At 45.8% G+C, this 23,160-nt stretch overlaps 1 protein-coding gene across 1 annotated transcript in view; it reads right to left on the bottom strand.

Moving 5' to 3' along the window:
• Positions 1 to 23,160, bottom strand: part of LOC311231144 (zinc finger protein 609-like) — a 246,193-nt gene that overhangs the window by 60,464 nt on the left and 162,569 nt on the right. Inside the window, exon 3 of the mRNA XM_084317648.1 lies at positions 15,888 to 16,116. Coding sequence (XP_084173774.1) covers positions 15,888 to 16,116 — 229 coding nt within the window. The remainder of the gene's footprint in view (positions 1 to 15,887; positions 16,117 to 23,160) is intronic.

The following is a 23,160-nucleotide window of genomic DNA, read 5'->3' as shown; positions in this document are numbered from 1 at the left end:
TACATACATACATCTCTAGGTCTAATACTACATACATCTCTAGGTCTAATACTACATACATACATCTCTAGGTCTAATACTACATACATCTCTAGGTCTAATACTACATACATACATCTCTAGGTTTAATACTACATACATACATCTCTAGGTCTAATACTACATACATCTCTAGGTCTAATACTACATACATACATCTCTAGGTCTAATACTACATACATACATCTCTAGGTCTAATACTACATACATCTCTAGGTCTAATACTACATACATACATCTCTAGGTTTAATACTACATACATACATCTCTAGGTTTAATACTACATACATCTCTAGGTTTAATACTACTGTTGTGAAGGGCCAGATTAAACCGAATATATATATTTATTTATATATATATATTTAATTGTATTTGTATATTCTCTAATATTCCCTGATATCCCTTGTATATTCCTTGTACAATATGCATTGAATATCCATTCTAGCCTACTGAACATCCCATAATAGTCTCCATTCTACTATTGGTCGAGACCTTGGTGCCAGGCTGCCATACCCCTCAGACCCAGTTCAAACGTACCGCTCGACATGTACGAACAAGTCCTAGTTCCGCGTAGGAATTTGGCTACCGCACCACTAATGGGGCTATTTGTTCATAGTGCGTATATATACTGCGCTACTAAAGTAGGACTTTCTTTTCAGTCCAGTTTCTTACCCTCCAATAGAGTCACAGACATAAAGCCTCCCCGCGACGCCACGTGTGGGAGTAAGGCCAAGTTCGCCTACCATCGGTATTGAGACATCGTGTATATTAATATTTGAATAGTCATATTTGGCACTATATCGTCGAGTTGGACGTAGTCTATTAAGCTAATAATAGTCTGTTAATATATAGTGCTTCGTGCGGTGAGAATACTACCGTAGTCAGTACCCCATCGTTTCGGGCAGAGAACTGGCTGCTTACCCAGGGTGGTTGACCCTATGTGAAGCTGCACCCGAGGAGCCCCAGAGCCGACGAGCGAGTGGACCTGTATACCGGATTATTCTACCGACGACAGCCCGCCTTCCCAGGCACGGATTATGCTTTGGATACTTTGATTATTCCATGGATAAAGACCCCCGACACTGCCGTGTGTTGGAACCCCCCCCCCCCTGGAGAGGACGCAAGGTGAGGAGACGCTCTGCAAGACGAGGTCGCTTCACGTCTCTCCCCCGTGGACCGGAGAGAGCCGGCCCACAAAGAGTCCACCTGCTTTCATCTGTGGTCCAAGGATCGCCGGCGCATTGAACGGCACTACAGTGGGTTCACCTGGGATACCCTTGGCCGGACGAGGCAGCCGGATTCTACCCCCCCCCCCCCTCCTACTCCTGTCGGCTTACAAGCGACCGGATTAACCCCCTCTAGTGTATCTAGTATAATCATTAAAGTATCATTGCTGTTATTCCTTAACTATTCCAGGTCGTATATTTACCACCTGCGCCTTCAGAGATTGGACATTCTCTATTGATATACCGACGAATACTCCTTGCCATAAAAGTGCATACTATTTCAATTCATAAATGTAATTAAGTGATTAAGTGCTTATTCTACACACCATCGCTGTGTAGAAATAAAGACCTGTTTCTAATTCGTACATTTGTGTTGGATCCGTTTCATCTACGTGAGAGTGTTCATGATAATATATTTATGCCGTGTACTGGGTGGCCGAATATTAAGTACAAAGGTAGTGGTAGTAAGTATCATATCTAGTAATACAGTCAGGGAATTGTACCCCTCAGTTACAATTGGTCCTTCGAGCCGGATGGTAATCAGTGTAATATTAATATAGTGTTATTAATATTGAAATGGCCTATGATGAACACTCCACGAAACGATCCTCCTAACCAACGCCCGCAGCGCGAACGACGGCTCCCTCAGTACTTAGAGGCTTACGCTGTCAGTCAACAACCTAGTCTTCTACTAACAGTAAACGCGGTAAAACTAGAAAGTAAAAGTATGTCTAACCCCAACGCCCAGACTACCCCGACCATAGAGGCCCCTACGGGCTCTAATGTAACTGACCAAGTTCACGGTGGGGACCAGTGGGAACCAGACATGACTTCACACCCCGCCAGTACTGAAGAAGTAGTCCCCGATGAGTCCCGGGAGGAATACAACGCTACCGAGAGAGAACTCGGCACGGAAGAAGACGGGGAGAGCACCGTGGAGATAGAACTCCAAGGCTCCGCAAGGAGTACCCCGAGGGAAGGCTCCCCTATACAACCGCCTTCTCCCAGCGAGGCAGAGAGGACCCTACAGCAGGCCTTCCTCATCAGCCTGAACGCCGCCGCTGAACGCGACCGACTGCAGATCCAGCAGCGAAGCGAACACGAGCAGATACGTCTAGAAATAAGACGCATTCAGATGGAAGAGAATGTGGCCCGAGAACGAGCCGGTGCTCAACGGGACGCAGCGCGCGACAGACAGCAGTCGCAACTAATAGAACAGCTGATCAGACGGACAACACCCTCTCCCTCCGCCAGAGGCTCCAGGAACTCGTCTAGACACACCTCCAGGGCGGCATCCCCTAGCCGAGTAAACAACCCTGAACTTGACCAACAGACGAGGTCTATACCCCCCACAGACCACCTCCCCCCACCGGTCCAAGCGAGACCTAGCAACCGGGAAGGAGCAGCATATCCTGTGGAGAGGCTAAACCAGAGACTACAAGCACTGGATGACCTAACTGAAGACGAAGAGGAAGAGGAGGAGAACCACGCCCGAAGACAGCACAGTACTCTACCGGACCAGGAGGCCCGGTACAGCCCAGGCTATACTCCCGCGGAGCTGCGCTACAGACCCCCGACTCTATACCCGGGTGAGCACGACGCACGACCCGCACCGAGGAACAGCACCTGGACAAGCGGGCCATGGTACACTGCCGGTACCAGCCCATACCAAGGAGCGGGAGGAGACTCGCCTAGGAGGCCTCTCCCCCAACGCTCGCCGATGTATCCACAGTCAGCGTCATACATTGGCACGCCTATGGTACCCGACTTCACCCAAGAGAACCGGGCCCAGTATACAGAACTCCGCATGTGTCTGGAGACCATGTTGGTGGATGTATTGGATGAACGCCACAAATACGCCATCCTACTGAAGCACTTAAAGGTACCCCGCGCACATAATATAGCGCTCGCCTACGCGACTTCCACCACCCCATACACAGCAGCGCTGGTAGCATTGGACCAGAGGTATGGGCGCATATGGGATTACGTGATCCAGGAGATCCGACACATCGACCGCTTACCCCCAGCAATAGACAATCGAGCACTGGACGACCTGTCCATCAGAGTGCAGTCCCTGGTAGGGATGTTGGGAGCGCAAAGAGAGAAGGGGAGGCATGAACTTTACGCCAACTCAAATGTGGAAAGGATCCTGGAGAAGCTGCCGCCCGCTCGTCAGGAGCGCTTTAGGCGGCAGAGGGACCACAGAGACCCGAATGGCCCCGAACCGAACCTCCTCGATCTAGCAGACTTCCTGGCGAGAGAAGTCAGCAGCCTACGGCTAGATACATTCGGACGGAGCACCCCTGGCTCCAGAGAAGGAACCAGACGACTAAATGATGGAAGAAGATCGGTGACTGTGATGCACCAATCGGAGTCAGTACCGAGCAGCAGGAGCCACAGTACCCCCTCCAGAACGGAGAAGTGGAAGATAGTGTGCCCCTACTGTGAGAAAGAACACTGGCTAGCGCAATGTGACTCCTTCCCCAAGCTGAACGCGGAGGAAGCAGGTCAATGGATAAAGTCCAACAAGCGCTGTTTTCGCTGTGCGCGCTCACACATGGCAGCCGAATGCCGCTTAAAGAAAAGGTGCACCAAGTGCGATGGAGCCCATCTGGACATACTTCACGACAGTAACAGACGGCGCCCTTCACCTGCACCATCCAGCCGCAAAGCGAGCGTCATGTACATCGATCCCGCCAGCAGCAGTGGAGCCCGAGTACTCCTAAAAGTAGTGCGTGTGACACTAAGCTACCAGAATAAAGTCCTGGACACTTACGCCGTCCTCGATGACGGGTCAGAGAAGACCCTGCTGCTCGCCTCCGCTGCGGCCCAGCTAGGGCTGCGGGGAAGCGAAACCCAAATGACAATTCGGACAATAAGACGAGATTTGAAGACGATAAAGGGCGAGAATGTCTCATTCTCTATCGCAGCAAGCGGCCAGCCTGAGCGACGGTACCAGATTGCAGACGCTTTCACCAGCCAAGAAATAGGACTGTCGCGGTACACATACCCCGTCGCCAAGCTGATGGAGAAATATGCACATCTGCACAAGTTACCGATCCCGCTCATAGACAATGCTATGCCGACCCTGTTGATAGGCTCCGACCATGCAGACCTCATTGTCCCGATAGACCGGGTTCATACCGGACCCCGAGGCTGCCCTGCAGCAGTCGAGACCCGTTTGGGATGGACTCTCCAAGGCCCGCTCGCCAAATCTCTCAACCGAAGTACAGCCACTAGATGTCTCCACTCCCGAGTCACAGAGGGAGAAACCGCACTCCTGCAACACGTAGAGCGGCTATGGACCTTGGAACAGATGCCCTTTAAGAACGGAAAGAAAGACATTCGCTCTAAAGATGACATTTACGCCATTCACCTCCTCGAGACAGGGACCAAGAGAGTCCCGGTCAACGGCGTGTTGAGATACGCCACGCCACTCCTGCGGCGAGAAGGAATGCCTACTTTCCACGCCAAGACAGACGCCACAGAACGGTACCTGCTGAACACGGAGCGGCGCTTAGCCAAGAACCCCGCCCAAGAGAGTGTATACCGCGCTGAGATTGAGAAGCTCATCACAGCGGGACACGTCACAAAGATGGACATTAAAGAGGCTGACCAGACCACTGAATCGTGGTACGTGCCCCACCACAAGGTCCATCACAACGGTAAAGACCGCATAGTATTTAACTGCAGCTACCAGATCGGATCCCAAAATCTGAATAAAGAGTTACTGCCCGGTCCCACACTCGGCCCCTCCCTACTCGGCGTTCTACTCCGCTTCCGCCAGGAAAAGGTGGCCATCAGCGGGGACATTAAAGGAATGTTCCTGCAGGTGAGATTAGTAGAGGCGGACAAGCCCCTGTTACGGTTCCTATGGAGAGAGAAGCCAGGAGATGAGCACCCAGCCATCTACCAATGGGAAGTCCTCCCCTTTGGAACGACGTGCAGCCCCTGCTGTGCGACATTTGCACTACAGAAACATGTAGCAGAGGACCCAGCAGCGGACGAAGAGGTCCGACACAGCGTAAAGAACAGCTTCTACGTAGACAACTGTCTACAAAGCCTTTCAACCCAGGAAGAAGCCGAGGCTCTCCTGATTAAACTCCGCGCCTCATTGATCAAAGGCGGCTTTGATCTCAGGCAGTGGGCCAGCAGCGATCCGCAAGTACTGCGCAGCCTCTCCTCCGAGGACAAGGCAGCCAGCAGCGAGACCTGGATGGCTACAATCCCGGGAGAAGCCCAGGAGATGACCCTGGGATTGGTGTGGCGATTCAAAACAGATTCGCTTCACTACAGACACAAGCCCCTGACTACGGAGCAGGGAAGGCCGGCGGCGGCGCCGACCACCAGACGGAGTGTGTACACAACACTCGCCCGACAATATGACCCGCTAGGATGTATTCTACCGTACACCACCAGGGCAAAAATGATTGTACGAGCATTGTGGGACAAGGACCAGGGCTGGGACGACCCCATTCCCGCACACCTTGCATCCACCTGGAGAGAGTGGGAGATGGAGCTCCACTCACTCCCAGGTGTTAATATGCGCCGAAGCTACTTCCCACCCACGGTGAGGCCAGAGACATGTAAAATGGACTTACACGTCTTCAGTGACGCCTCAGAGGTCGCATACGGATCAGTAGCCTACTTGCGGGCCCAAGACCAGGGGGGAGAGATCTACACAGCATTTGTCCTCGCCCGCTCGAGAATAGCCCCACGCAAGCAACAATCTATCCCACGTCTAGAGCTCTGCGCAGCCCTAGCCGGAGCGCACCTAGCCACGCTCATCCAACGTGAGCTCACCATACCGGTGTCTAGAACAATCCTGTGGTCAGATTCCACGACGGTACTCGCCTGGATCAAATCGGACTCATGCAAGTACAAAGTCTTCGTGGGAGTCAGAGTCACCGAGATTCAAGACTTAACCGAAGAGTTAACCGGAGAAACAGAGTGGCGCTACGTTGATACAAAACAGAACCCAGCTGACGTCATCACCCGGGGGATGCCCCTGGATGACCTCACCCGTCGCAATGTCTACAGTGACGGCCCCGCATTCCTAAGACTCCCGGAAGGACAGTGGCCCATGCCTATCCCGAGGGAAGCAAGTCCAGAGGAGGTGGAAATTAAGAAGTCTGTGTTCTGTGGATTGAGCACCGTAGCCTCCACCGACCCTAACATAGACAATTGCACGTCCATAGAGAGTGCACAACAAAGAACATTCCTGCGGTACCACCCGGAGTGCAAGTCCCCCGCTGATATGTCAGCAGCTAACTACGAGGAAGCAGAATTGCTTCTACTGCAGCGAGCCCAGAGAGACTCGTTCCCCGATGAATTGGCCTGTCTACAGGGAGGAAAGCCCGTCCCATCCGACAGCAGATTAATTCACCTGGCCCCCGAGAGCGACGCTCACACCCTCATCAGAGTGGGTGGTCGCCTACGCAGAGCCCCCAATCTACCGGATGACATTAAATACCCGATCGTATTGAACAGCCGACACAAGGTCACAGAGCTGATTATAAAGAAATACGATGAGGATGTACATCACGCAGGAGCAGAAAGAGTCTTCGCGGAAATCAGACGTCGTTACTGGATCCTACAAGGAAGAGAGGCGGTACGACGCTTCCAGCGAACATGTCTAGACTGCCGCAAGTGGCGCGCGCAGCCCAGCATACCAAGGATGGCTGACCTTCCTCCATGTCGCCTCCGAATCGGTGACAAGCCATTCCACTCAACGGGTATGGACTGCTTTGGCCCGCTGCACATAAAGAAAGGAAGAGGAACCGAGAAGCGGTGGGGTATTGTATTCAAATGCATGACCACCAGAGCGATACACATCGAGCTTCTCCCGACCATGAGCACAGACTCATTCCTTATGGCCTTCCGTAGATTCACATCACGGAAAGGAAGACCGTCTACCCTATTGTCCGATCATGGGACAAACTTCAAAGGCGGCGAAAGAGAGCTGAGAGAGAGCTTCCAAGCTATGGGCCCAGAACTTAAGACCCACCTCGCTCCAGCACAGGTTGATTTCCAATTCAACCCCCCAAACGCACCCCACTTCGGTGGCACTTGGGAACGAGAAGTGCGCTCCATAAAGACAACCCTGTACGCAGTACTTGGGGCCCAGACTGTGGCGGAAGAAGTCCTAATGACAGTCCTCACGGAGATTGAGGGAGTACTTAACTCGAAGCCCCTCGGATATGTCTCCAGTGATGTGGCGGATATCGACCCAGTTACCCCCAACACACTCCTGATGGGGCGGCTAGATCCTGCATTACCACAGACAATGTACCGGCCTGAAGAAGCGAACGGCCGACGAATGTGGAGGTACAGCCAAGTATTAGCCGACAAGTTTTGGAACAGTTTCCTACTGCACTACCTACCGTCTCTACAGACCCGCCAGAAGTGGGTAAAGGAGAGAGACAATTTGACAGAAGGAACAGTCGTCATGATTATTGATCAATCACTGCCCAGAGCTATGTGGCCGGCCGGCCGCGTAAGCAAAGTGATCACCGGTGCCGACGGCAAGGTCCGAGCAGCTGAAGTGCTCGTCCAGGGTCGCACTTACACCCGTCCCGTGGCAAGGCTCATAGAACTGCCTCGACTCCCAGACACAATCGATGATGACCATGACCCTACAACCCTATGACTTTGTGAAGTTGACTGACCCCTACAGCAAACCCTTATGTGTAAATAGACAACGTGATTAATCTGTCTCTGTTTAACTGATTAGGTCTGGGACCTATTCAGGGGGTGGCTGTTGTGAAGGGCCAGATTAAACCGAATATATATATTTATTTATATATATATATTTAATTGTATTTGTATATTCTCTAATATTCCCTGATATCCCTTGTATATTCCTTGTACAATATGCATTGAATATCCATTCTAGCCTACTGAACATCCCATAATAGTCTCCATTCTACTATTGGTCGAGACCTTGGTGCCAGGCTGCCATACCCCTCAGACCCAGTTCAAACGTACCGCTCGACATGTACGAACAAGTCCTAGTTCCGCGTAGGAATTTGGCTACCGCACCACTAATGGGACTATTTGTTCATAGTGCGTATATATACTGCGCTACTAAAGTAGGACTTTCTTTTCAGTCCAGTTTCTTACCCTCCAATAGAGTCACAGACGTAAAGCCTCCCCGCGACGCCACGTGTGGGAGTAAGGCCAAGTTCGCCTACCATCGGTATTGAGACATCGTGTATATTAATATTTGAATAGTCATATTTGGCACTATATCGTCGAGTTGGACGTAGTCTATTAAGCTAATAATAGTCTGTTAATATATAGTGCTTCGTGCGGTGAGAATACTACCGTAGTCAGTACCCCATCGTTTCGGGCAGAGAACTGGCTGCTTACCCAGGGTGGTTGACCCTATGTGAAGCTGCACCCGAGGAGCCCCAGAGCCGACGAGCGAGTGGACCTGTATACCGGATTATTCTACCGACGACAGCCCGCCTTCCCAGGCACGGATTATGCTTTGGATACTTTGATTATTCCATGGATAAAGACCCCCGACACTGCCGTGTGTTGGAACCCCCCCCCCCCTGGAGAGGACGCAAGGTGAGGAGACGCTCTGCAAGACGAGGTCGCTTCACGTCTCTCCCCCGTGGACCGGAGAGAGCCGGCCCACAAAGAGTCCACCTGCTTTCATCTGTGGTCCAAGGATCGCCGGCGCATTGAACGGCACTACAGTGGGTTCACCTGGGATACCCTTGGCCGGACGAGGCAGCCGGATTCTACCCCCCCCCCCCTCCTACTCCTGTCGGCTTACAAGCGACCGGATTAACCCCCTCTAGTGTATCTAGTATAATCATTAAAGTATCATTGCTGTTATTCCTTAACTATTCCAGGTCGTATATTTACCACCTGCGCCTTCAGAGATTGGACATTCTCTATTGATATACCGACGAATACTCCTTGCCATAAAAGTGCATACTATTTCAATTCATAAATGTAATTAAGTGATTAAGTGCTTATTCTACACACCATCGCTGTGTAGAAATAAAGACCTGTTTCTAATTCGTACATTTGTGTTGGATCCGTTTCATCTACGTGAGAGTGTTCATGATAATATATTTATGCCGTGTACTGGGTGGCCGAATATTAAGTACAAAGGTAGTGGTAGTAAGTATCATATCTAGTAATACAGTCAGGGAATTGTACCCCTCAGTTACAACTACATACATACATCTCTAGGTCTAATACTACATACATACATCTCTAGGTCTAATACTACATACATCTCTAGGTCTAATACTACATACATACATCTCTAGGTTTAATACTACATACATCTCTAGGTCTAATACTACATACATACATCTCTAGGTTTAATACTACATACATACATCTCTAGGTCTAATACTACATACATACATACATCTCTAGGTCTAATACTACATACATCTCTAGGTCTAATACTACATACATACATCTCTAGGTCTAATACTACATACATACATCTCTAGGTCTAATACTACATACATACATCTCTAGGTTTAATACTACATACATACATCTCTAGGTCTAATACTACATACATACATCTCTAGGTCTAATACTACATACATCTCTAGGTCTAATACTACATACATCTCTAGGTCTAATACTACATACGTACATCTCTAGGTCTAATACTACATACATACATCTCTAGGTCTAATACTACATACATACATCTCTAGGTCTAATACTACATACATCTCTAGGTCTAATACTACATACATACATCTCTAGGTTTAATACTACATACATACATCTCTAGGTCTAATACTACATACATACATCTCTAGGTCTAATACTACATACATACATCTCTAGGTTTAATACTACATACATACATCTCTAGGTCTAATACTACATACATACATCTCTAGGTCTAATACTACATACATACATCTCTAGGTTTAATACTACATACATACATCTCTAGGTCTAATACTACATACATACATCTCTAGGTCTAATACTACATACATCTCTAGGTCTAATACTACATACATACATCTCTAGGTTTAATACTACATACATACATCTCTAGGTCTAATACTACATACATACATCTCTAGGTTTAATACTACATACATACATCTCTAGGTCTAATACTACATACATACATCTCTAGGTCTAATACTACATACATACATCTCTAGGTCTAATACTACATACATACATCTCTAGGTCTAATAATACATACATACATACATCTCTAGGTCTAATACTACATACATACATCTCTAGGTCTAATACTACATACATACATCTCTAGGTCTAATACTACATACATACATCTCTAGGTCTAATACTACATACATACATCTCTAGGTCTAATACTACATACATACATCTCTAGGTCTAATACTACATACATACATCTCTAGGTCTAATACTACATACATACATCTCTAGGTCTAATACTACATACATACATCTCTAGGTTTAATACTACATACATACATCTCTAGGTCTAATACTACATACATACATCTCTAGGTTTAATACTACATACATACATCTCTAGGTTTAATACTACATACATACATCTCTAGGTCTAATACTACATACATACATCTCTAGGTCTAATACTACATACATACATCTCTAGGTCTAATACTACATACATACATCTCTAGGTTTAATACTACATACATCTCTAGGTCTAATACTACATACATACATCTCTAGGTCTAATACTACATACATACATCTCTAGGTCTAATACTACATACATCTCTAGGTCTAATACTACATACATCTCTAGGTCTAATACTACATACATACATCTTTAGGTTTAATACTACATACATCTTTAGGTTTAATACTACATACATACATCTCTAGGTTTAATACTACATACATCTCTAGGTCTAATACTACATACATCTCTAGGTCTAATACTACATACATACATCTTTAGGTTTAATACTACATACATCTTTAGGTTTAATACTACATACATACATCTCTAGGTTTAATACTACATACATCTCTAGGTCTAATACTACATACATACATACATCTTTAGGTTTAATACTACATACATACATCGCTAGGTCTAATACTACATACATACATCGCTAGGTCTAATACTACATACATACATCTCTAGGTCTAATACTACATACATCTCTAGGTCTAATACTACATACATACATCTCTAGGTCTAATACTACATACATCTCTAGGTCTAATACTACATACATACATCTCTAGGTCCCACCCCTCGCCCCTGTACTGGGCCTGGCCCAATCAAATTCAAGGTACCCGTGTCGCTGAATACTCTGCCACACGTGGGACGGCCCTGGGATGTGGGTGACCCCTCTCATGGAGGTCTGGGAGCAGGGAACAAACTTAACTTTTTGACTTGGCTGGTAGATTTTTAAAAGTACCAGCCGGGCAGATTTTTTTACCAGCCAACATTTTTAAATAGCTTTTTAGTATATCGCCATGTGTTATTATTACATATAATACTCTCATATGCTATTTTCAATTAAAATCATAAACAACATAAGGAATATTAGCATAATTTTGAGTGGACTGAAGGAATGAGTCAGCGTTAATAGTTTTAAATGCAAATAATTTATTGAAACATAGAAGTGGGGTCGGGACACACACACACTGTGTTTCAACTCACCACCCCCGCATCATATTGTAGTCTGTCTTCAAACTTCCACTCCTCTCGAAACTTTTTTATATTTGAATATCAACATTATCTGTCCATCCTCAGTAATCCTCAGTTTACTATAATATACTCCTGTCCTGAGTCCTGACTAGTGACTCTGTCGTCTTTCCAAACGCACGCACACACAGGGAAGGGGTGAGTGCCCCCCCCCCCCCCCATTTCCTTTTCCTCAGTGCTGTTCACTATGGCTCTGCCTCGTCTGATCATCAGGATTAGCTTGTTAGCTTACGTTAACTAGGGATGCACGATAATTATCGGGCCGATAATTATCGGGCCGATATCAGCAATTATGACGTCATCCCGATAAACTCGATAACGTTATTGATAGCTCCGATAACATATAATAAATTTTTTGGTTAAAAGAAATCCGGTGTGGGTGGATTTGGATGAAGGGCGCTTGTTTTTATTATAGCCTCCTCCCGTTTTGCCAGTACTGTGGTAAAACTGATAGTGTGTGGTTTAGGAACAGGGAGTTTTTCACAAATCCAGCGCTCCCTTTCTTGGCTGTGACGTAGTCACGTTACATTCGGAGACAGACAGTCGATCTGCCAATTACGTCCCACGGCTTGCACTCACCTCTTCTTCTTACCACCAATCAGAAGCTCTCGTTCGTTTATTTACCTCCGGATTGTCAGCCATTACTCTACTCGGAGCTAACGTTATCTCCCCGCCAGCCACATTGACAAGTACCAGCGCTTATACATTACTGGCAAATGTCTTGTTGCACTTGTGGCAACGAGCGTTGTCAGCATCGACTTTAGTAAAATAGACCCAGACTTTTGAACATTTCGTTCTGTCCGCCATTATGAGAGCAGAGCTGTCTGTACTCGGTGTGTGTGTGTGTGTGTGTGTGTGTGTGTGTGTGTGTGAGTGAGTGTGTGTGTGTGTGTGGGAGAGGAAGAGAGGAGAGAGCAGGCAGCCCACTCCTCGCGCAGGCAGAGACACAGACTCTGACAGAGGCAGGAGAGATATGGACAACGGCCAACAAGATTAGTTTGCGACGTTTAAATTCCTCAAAAAAAACCTCCATAATTTCTCGAGTACCGATAGCAGTACCGATGACGTCGGAGCTTATAAATACTAAAAAAAAAAAAAAAAATTGATAAAAATAAATATATATATATATATATATATATATACAGTTAAAAAAAATATTATAATACAATAAATATCGGTTATCGGTAGCGATATCGGCTTGAGGAGCATAAAGTTATCGGTATCGGTGTCAAAATCAATATTGTGCATTCCTAACGTTAACGTTGTAGTGATTGGTACATAAACGTTAATTTCGGGCGATGTGGGCATAATTGGACTCGATGTGAGAAGAAAAAAAACATCACAGACTTATTTCGCGTCTGTAGGCGCACTGCTGTGTTAACGCTGCTGTGTTAACGCTGCTCTGTTTTCAAGAAAGTGAAACACGGAGTGGGCGGATATCATATGACTCGCGGAGTTGCTACAGGGTTTTTCAAAATAAGAGTATCATATGAACCTGAACGTCAGGGGCGGATTTAGGATTGTAGGAGATCCGGGGCTTAGCCCAGATAGTTTTTTTTTTACTTCGACACCACAACCTTTAACTTATACCACCGCCTTAAAGCGTACAAAAGGCACTAGAGAACACTTAAATTCACACCCTTTAATTAATGAAGCAAACTATAATAATTTATAATAATAATAATAATAATAATAATAATAATAATAATAATAATAATAATAATAATAATAATAATAATAATAATAATAATAAGTGTTTGTATAGCACCTTTCATACAAGAATTGCAGCTCAAAGTGCTTCACAGCAGTACAAAAAGACAGGCATAAAATGAGCACAACATTGGCAGATCAAGAGCAATGCATAAAGTGCAGACATAAAGCATAAAATAGATAGCAGTAAAATAGACAAAGTCAAGGTAAGACATAGAACATTAAATCACATCGTTTTTCATATTAGGATCTAAGATCTAGGGTTAACTCAATAAAATAGTTAGTAAAATAGAATAAAATAATGCAATAGTGCATTGCAATAAAATAGTTATCATCGTATTTTTTCGGGAGGCCGGTAAGGAGTGTATTACAGTAGTCGAGTTGGCTTGAGATAAAGGCATGGATCTGGTTTTCAGCGTCCTTTTGATTTATAAATGGCCGTACTTTAGCTATGTTTCTAAGGTGGAAGAATTATGTTTTTGTCAACTTGTTGATTGTGATTTAAAGCTTAGGTCTGAGTCTACCATAACACCAAGACTTAACTCACTCAAATACAGTTAGCAGCTGGATAGACCACAGATGGAAATTAGCTTCTGCTAAATCTGGTGCAAACATATTTTCATGTAACAATGATTAATTGTCAAAAAAAAAAAAAAAAAATTTAAAATAGATTCGGGGCTTTTCAGAAAACATTCAGGGCTTGAGCCCAAGTAGCCACCCCCTAGCCCCGCCCCTGCTGAACGTTGCTAGCTGCCGGAGCCCAGATATTATGACTGGAGCTGCGCTTGGGGCGGCAATGAGACCCGCACAGGATTTTCAAAATAAGAGTATCGATATGAACTACACGCCAGCTGGCGGGCAGACTATTATTTTTAGTCACCAGAAGGTAAATCTACACGCATTTGGCGAATGGCGTGTAGTTATTTTGTTCCCTGTCTGGGAGGCTGAGTGCGGCCAAATTCAAGGGGCCCAAGTGGATGTACTGTTGTGTCATTGTAGGTATGCTGTAAGTGTTGTTTGTCTATAAATGTTAATAAAAAAATTTAGTTAAAAAAAAAAAGAAAGGGTTAAGTGGTGTCTGTTGTTACTCTTGCCTATTGTTTTGTGGTTGTCTTGTATTGTATAGGTTGCATGGTTTGAAATAAACTGGCGCTCACCGTCCTCCGTCTCCTGCCACACGATGCCCTCCAGGGTGACGCTGGTGCCCGGCTCGCAGGGTCCCAGGCACTCTACATACATCTCTAGGTCTAATACTACTCACCGTCCTCCGTCTCCTGCCACACGATGCCCTCCAGGGTGACGCTGGTGCCCGGCTCGCAGGGTCCCAGGCACTCTACATACATCTCTAGGTCTAATACTACTCACCGTTAGGGGTGGGACAATACATCGATCCAGATCGATATATCGATCTATTATCAATAATCAAATAGGATCGATGCCACGTAAAAAGATCGATTCATATTGCGATACTCTTATTTTGAAAATCCGGCGACGGCGACGTCATCGCCCCGCGCCCAGTGTTGTGAAACTCAAACTCCGTTAATATCAACAGCAGTAGCGTCTAGAGCGTCACTAGTGTGCCTATTCTGTGACCCAAAACATGTCCCTGCTGTTTTATTCCACAACGGGTCCAATGCATCTAACCTGCTTTGCAATCCTCGTCACTCCATTATGCCCATGTCGCGTTAAAGATCGAAGATAACGTTACTTTAGCGTGAGCTAACAAGCTAACCCAGCGCCATAGGCAGAGAGAAGTGGGGACTGGGAGGGTGCATTCTCGGGGATAGCCCCACTAACAGGATCTGGCCGGTACTGCACCTTGGGACTCCCAATATGCTTTTCCAGCCAAAATACAGCTCTGTGACAGTGAATATGATATTAATATCGAGAGAAAAAAAAGAAAAATGAACCAAAAACAGTGAACAGGAGGTCTATTTGTATTAAAAACAATAGATTGTTTTTCATTTAAATGTCTGGAAGAGCTCAAAAATAAAAATGTCATGATATTTCCATTGCCTTTTTTTTTGTTGATTTAAATGTTACTGATTGTATTAAATGGGCACATAATATCGTCTCATATCGATCGCAGGCACCTGAATCGAATCGTATCATATCGTATCGTGGCAGACTGTGTGATATCGGATAATATCGTATCGTTGTCCAAAGAATCGATATCGTATCGTATCGTGATTAAACTGGTGATTCCCACCCCTACTCACCGTCCTCCGTCTCCTGCCACACGATGCCCTCCAGGGTGACGCTGGTGCCCGGCTCGCAGGGTCCCAGGCACTCGGGCTCCGTGGCCAGCGCCACGTCCGCCGTGTCCACTGCCAGCGAGCGCGTGCGCACCATGATCTGCTCACAGGGCGAGGAGATGTCGTCGCTGTCCACCAGGGGGCCGAGGAGGTGGAGGGGCGGGGGGGCAGGGGTGGACACGGGAGACTCCATCTGGACGGAGAGAGGAGGAAGAGAGAGAGGAAGAGAGAGAGAGGGAGAGAGAGAGAGAGAGGAGGAAGAGAGAGGAAGAAGAGAGAGAGAATCTATATTAATGAATTGGCTAATATACTAGAAAAGTCCTCTGCCCCCGGTGTAAGTCTCCACAATCGGGAAGTGAAATGCCTGCTCTTTGCAGATGACCTGGTTGTGTTGTCCCCCACAGCAGACGGCCTACAGCAGAGCCTGGACCTGCTAGAGCATTACTGTCAGACCTGGGCCCTGGCAGTAAACCCCAAAAAGACCAAAATAATGATATTCCAAAAAAGATCCAGATCTCAGGACGTCCTACCAAAGTTCTCAATTGGTACAAAACATGTAGAGTACTGCACACATTACACCTATTTAGGCCTAAAACTAAGTTCAACTGGACCTTTTAAGGAAGCAGTCAATGAGCTGAGAGGGAAAGCACGCCGGGCTTTCTATGCCATAAAAATAAATATACAAACAGAAATACCAATTCGAATCTGGTTAAAATTAATTGAATGTGTTATTGAACCAATAACAGTGAGGTGTGGGGTCCACTTACAAACAAGACTTTACCCAATGGGACAAACACCCCATTGAGACCCTGCATGCAGAGTTCTGTAAGATTATCCTACATGTCCAGAGGAAAACTACAAACAATGCATGCAGAGCAGAATTAGGCCGTTACCCACTAATACTAAAAATACAAAAAAGAGCAATTAACTTTTGGACACACCTAAAACGAAGTGGCCCCCTCTCGTACCATTATCAAGCCCTGCAGTGCCAAGAGCTGAGGAGCATCAGGAACCCCCTTACCCAGCTGGTCCTGAGGCTGAGTCCACAAACCTGCTCTCTTAACACACCTCAGGAACAGAACACGTCACCAATCAGAATCAATCAAATTACTACACAGCTAAAACAAAACTACATCACCTATTGGAAAACACAAACAAAAGCACAGAGCAAAATGCAGTGCTATCTGGCTCTAAATCGACAGTACACCATAGCAGATTATTTGAGCATGGTGACTGATCAACAACTAAAAAGAACCTTGACAAAATACAGACTGAGTGAGCACAGCCTCGCTGTTGAAAAGGGGAGGCACAGGAAAACCTGGCTTCCTGCAGAGCAAAGGCTGTGCTGTCATTGCATCCTCAGTGAGCCTGAAACTGAGTAGCACTTCCTCACCAAATGTGAAAAATATAAATATATTAGAGAAACGCATTTTAAAACATTTGAATTAATAAAAAAAGGCTTTCTCGCACTACCAGATACAGAAAAACGACCAGTCCTACTAGGGGAGGACTCAACAAGCTGTGAGCTAGCAGCAGCCTATGTTGCTGCCTGCCACAAACTGAGGGACAGTGAGTGACAGTCACCTGACATGTTTACGCCGTAATACTTGATGTTTTATTTTTTACGATGATATTTTGTATGTACTTATATCTGTTTGTAATCCATGTTTATGTTTAATATTGCTTTGGCAACATGTAGAAGTACGTCATGCCAATAAAGCCATTTGAATTGAATTGAGAGGGAGAGAGAGAGGAGGAAGAGAGAGGAGGAAGAGAGGAAGCGAGAGAAAGGTAGAGAGAGAGGAGGAAGAAAGAGAGAGAGGAAGAGAAAGAGAGAGGAAGAGAGAGAGGAAGAGAGAGAGGAGGAAGAGAGAGAGGAGGAAGAGAGAGAGAGGAGGGTTAGAAATGGGAACATTTACACACATCCCTTGATCACAGAACAGGGTGGGTTCTGGCTCGTGAGACGGATCCATCCAAAGAGAACATCTCATATCAGCTCCTTGCCCTCTGAGCTTCTAGAGAGAACATCTAATCTCAGCTCCTTGCCCTCTGAGCTTCTAGAGAGAACATCTCATCTCATCTCAGCTCCTTGCCCTCTGAGCTTCTAGAGAGAACATCTCATCTCAGCACCTTGCCCTCTGAGCTTCTAGAGAGAACATCTCATCTCAGCTCCTTGCCCTCTGAGCTTCTAGAGAAAACATCTCATCTCATCTCAGCTCCTTGCCCTCTGAGCTTCTAGAGAGAACATCTCATCTCAGCTCCTTGCCCTGAGCTTCTAGAGAGAACATCTCATCTCAGCTCCTTGCCCTCTGAGCTTCTAGAGAGAACATCTCATCTCAGCTCCTTGCCCTCTGAGCTTCTAGAGAGAACATCTCATCTCATCTCAGCTCCTTGCCCTCTGAGCTTCCTAGATAACATCTCATCTCAGCTCCTTGCCCTCTGAGCTTCCTAGAGAGAACATCTCATCTCAGCTCCTTGCCCTCTGAGCTTCTAGAGAGAACATCTCATCTCATCTCAGCTCCTTGCCCTCTGAGCTTCTAGAGAGAACATCTCATCTCATCTCAGCTCCTTGCCCCGGTCTGCCCCCGGATTTACCTTGATCTCACAAATGTCCATTTCTGAAATAAGAACACGGAAAATGATCCACAGAGATCTTTCACCTCTGCAGGAAGCATGCCACATGAGGGAGACCACCCAACACAACCTACAGGATGAGAAGACCACCCAACACAACCTACAGGATGAGAAGACCACCCAACACAAGAGTCAATGCAGAACCACTGTCAGCCTGCTGGAACCAGGAGAGGCACTGCTTCTAAACTTCCACTGGAAAACAATCACTCACCAAGAATGGAGGGGTGCAGGCTGAGCGTGGGGAGGAGGAGGAGGAGGAGGGTATAATGGGAATGGAATCTCCCCGAGCGGAACATGAAATTAGCTCTTGGCAGGGAACATGTCACGGCCTCTCCCTCCCCCCCCAGGCCTCCCCCCACCCCCTGTTAAAGTGTTGGTCGGAGAACATCCTGGAGGCAGGGGGGGGGGTGGGTGGGTGACATCAGCAGCCCACTGTAGCATGGAGGAGTCAGGCTGGGGTCAGGGGTCAGGCCAAGAGTCTCCAGTAACCACAGGAGAGGGAACACGTGGGAAATCCATCTGCCATACTGGAGCCCGTTAGTCTTGGTCTGTTGGCCTCTAACTGTTTGTCTTGGTCTGTTGGCCTCTAACTGTTAGTCTTGGTCTGTTGGCCTCTAACTGTTAGTCTTGGTCTGTTGGCCTCTAACTGTTAGTCTTGGTCTGTTGGCCTCTAACTGTTAGTCTTGGTCTGTTGGCCTCTAACTGTTAGTCTTGGTCTGTTGGCCTCCAGCTGTTAGTCTTGGTCTGTTGGCCTCTAACTGTTTGTCTTGGTCTGTTGGCCTCTGTTAGTCTTGGTCTGTTGGCCTCTAACTGTTAGTCTTGGTCTGTTGGCCTCTAACTGTTTGTCTTGGTCTGTTGGCCTCTAACTGTTAGTCTTGGTCTGTTGGCCTCCAGCTGTTTGTCTTAGTCTGTTGGCCTCTAACTGTTAGTATTGGTCTGTTGGCCTCCAGCTGTTTGTCTTGGTCTGTTGGCCTCTAACTGTTTGTCTTGGTCTGTTGGCCTCTGTTAGTCTTGGTCTGTTGGCCTCTAACTGTTAGTCTTGGTCTGTTGGCCTCTAACTGTTTGTCTTGGTCTGTTGGCCTCTAACTGTTAGTCTTGGTCTGTTGGCCTCTAACTGTTAGTCTTGGTATGTTGGCCTCTAACTGTTAGTATTGGTCTGTTGGCCTCCAGCTGTTTGTCTTGGTCTGTTGGCCTCTAACTGTTAGTCTTGGTCTGTTGGCCTCTAACTGTTAGTCTTGGTCTGTTGGCCTCCAGCTGTTTGTCTTGGTCTGTTGGCCTCTAACTGTTAGTCTTGATCTGTTGGCCTCTAACTGTTAGTCTTGGTCTGTTGGCCTCCAGCTGTTAGTCTTGGTATGTTGGCCTCTAACTGTTAGTCTTGGTCTGTTGGCCTCTAACTGTTAGTCTTGGTCTGTTGGCCTCTAACTGTTAGTCTTGGTCTGTTGGCCTCTAACTGTTAGTCTTGGTCTGTTGGCCTCTAACTGTTAGTCTTGGTCTGTTGGCCTCCAGCTGTTTGTCTTGGTCTGTTGGCCTCTAACTGTTTGTCTTGGTCTGTTGGCCTCTAACTGTTAGTCTTGGTCTGTTGGCCTTTAACTGTTAGTCTTGGTCTGTTGGCCTCTAACTGTTAGTCTTGGTCTGTTGGCCTCTAACTGTTAGTCTTGGTCTGTTGGCCTCTAACTGTTAGTCTTGGTCTGTTGGCCTCCAGCTGTTAGTCTTGGTCTGTTGGCCTCTAACTGTTAGTCTTGGTCTGTTGGCCTCTAACTGTTAGTCTTGGTCTGTTGGCCTCTAACTGTTTGTCTTGGTCTGTTGGCCTCTAACTGTTAGTCTTGGTCTGTTGGCCTCTAACTGTTAGTCTTGGTCTGTTGGCCTCTAACTGTTAGTCTTGGTCTGTTGGCCTCTAACTGTTAGCCGGGGGACAAATACACTGGAGCAGGCCTGTACAGTGCGACATATATCTCGCACGTGCTACAGCAACAGCGGTCTGTGCGATGGATGGATTTACTTCAGTAGCACTGGTGCGATAGGGATTCGGTTCATATAGATACTCTTATTTTGAAAATCCTGTAGCGGGTCTCATTTCTGCCCACGCGCAGCTCCAGCTAGGCTCCGAAAGCTAGCAACGTTCAGGTGCATTATGATAATCTTATTTTGAAAAAACTCTTGTGACAACTCGACGAGTCATATCCGCCCTATCCGTGCGCCTTCTGCAAGCAGAGCAGCGCGTTGCTCGGTTGCTGCGTTAACACAGCAGTGCGCCTACACGTCCCGAAATAAGTCCGTGGTGTTTTTTTCTTCTCGCAACGGGTCAAATGCATCTACATGCTTTGCACCGTCACCATTCCTTTATGCGCACATCGCCCGAAATTAACGTTTATGTACCATTACAATCACTACAACGTTAGCAAGCTAACAAGCTAATCCTGATCACAGGCAGAGCCAGCAGACACAGTGTGGAAAGGGAAATGGGGGGGCACTCTCTCCCCTTCCCTGTGTGTGTGTGCGTGCGTGCGTTTGGAAAGATGATGAAGTCACTAGTCAGGACTCAGGACAGGAGTATATTATAGTAAACTGAGGATGGACAGATAATGTTGATATTCAAATAAACAAGTTTCGAGAGGAGTGGAAGTTTGAAGACAGACTAGACTACAATATGATGCGGGGGTGGTGAGTTGAAACAGTGTGTGTGAATGAATGAATGAGAACTTTATTTAACAGATTGCAGAATGGGTACAGTACAGTATGGCTCAATACACACAATTGTTAAGGGGATGCAGACCTGAGAAAGACGTTTGTCTTGTTTACATCAGGGTCCCCCATTGTGTGTGTGTGTGTGTCCCCCAACCGACCCCACTTCTATGTTTCAATAAATTATTTGCATTTAAAACTATTAACGCTGACTCATTCCTTCAGTCCACTCAAAATTATGCTAATATTCCTTATGTTGTTTATGATATTAATTGAAAATAGCATATGAGAGTATCATAGTAATAATAACACATGGCGATATACTAAATGACAGCCAAACATGGCACTGCAACTAAATAACACAAATACAATAGGCACATTTGTGACTGTTACAAATATAACAAGTTTTATACTTGTGCTACAAGATTTTGGCCTGTGCTACAAAACTATCAACCTCTGTAGCACCAGTGCTATGTGCAAAAAAAGTTAACGTACAGCCCTGCACTGGAGGAAAGGAACCCAGCTCAGCACTGCCCAAATTATATCATCACTATTGCCTGTTTGAAGGATATCATCCTCAAACACATATACACCACCTACACGCCTATTCTCAGTCCTTGCCCCACAATGGTGGAATGAACTACCCACCCCAGTTAGGACAGCCGAAACCCGTCCAATATTTCGCCGTCGACTAAAGACGCACTTCTTCAACCATTATCTGAAAAAAAAGAAAAAAAAAGAATCTAACCCTAACTAACCGTACTGTCATGCACTTGTCCTAATATACTAACCTACACTGTAACACGCAACACTTTGATGAATATTGTTACTCAGCTGATAGAGTTGTATCCTTCCTGATGACTTGTTGTACAGAACTTGTAACTTAAGTCGCTTTGGATAAAAGCGTCAGGTAAATGACTAAATGTAAATGTGAATGTAAATGCCTTGTAGAATTCCACACATAAGAAAGAAAGATACTGGGATGAATAAACAAAATAGGAAATAAAATGTAGAAATGCATGCAATACATAAATAAATATGAATCTCCATATATGAAATAGAACATTTAGATAAGGTGCTACTGAGATGTTTTGGTGAGTTCTTTGTTTCTTTGTGGAAGTAGCCCTTCTTAAAAATGCATGAACATTCACTGATAATTGGTCTGTAGTGGAGTCTACAAGGTGGTCTACATTGCCGGACCATGTAGAATCCGGACCTTGTAGACTGACATAATTCTGTGCATAGTTTAGTCTACACAGGCCATATTTCAAATAATCAAAATCTTACTTCATTCATCTTAAACATTCTTGATTTGGGGGATTGGTAGTTCCCATGAAATCTGAAGTTGTTCAAACGACAACAGCGATCCACCTTGAATTAAATCACACAGCCGTGTTGGCTGAGTCACAGTCACGAAAGGGGCTACTTAATTCATTAATCCAATCCACTTTATTTATAGAGCACATTTAAAAACAACAAAGTTTACCAAAGTGCTGTACAAGTCCCACAACATAAGAAAATTAAAAAAAAAAATATATATATAAAAAAAAATAAAAAATTTATTCATTTTTTTTTATTCGAAGCTTCGAATTAAAATCGAAGCTCGGCCCCAAAGCTTCGATTGCCAAAAAAAATTCGAAGGTCAGCCCTACTAATTACAGTCATATTCCAACTTAACTGAATGCACATGTGTACTATTACAGGTATTGAAATGAACCTGCTACTTAAACTGCTAGTTAAAGAGGCCTCCCAAATAGTTGAAGATAACACACACACACCCTTCACACCCATTAAAAAACTAATGCCCTCAGGCCGTCGATACAGAGCCTCATCACTGAACAAAAGGGGCTTAGGTAGCTTCGTGCCAACCTCCATCAGACTGCTGAACACCTAGGTCTGGTGGAGGCCGGACGCGTGTTGC

The sequence above is a fragment of the Notolepis coatsorum genome (assembly GCF_963971535.1).
Source record: "Notolepis coatsorum genome assembly, chromosome: 6".
NCBI lineage: Eukaryota > Metazoa > Chordata > Actinopteri > Aulopiformes > Paralepididae > Notolepis > Notolepis coatsorum.
This window is presented reverse-complemented; position numbering and strand designations above follow the sequence as displayed.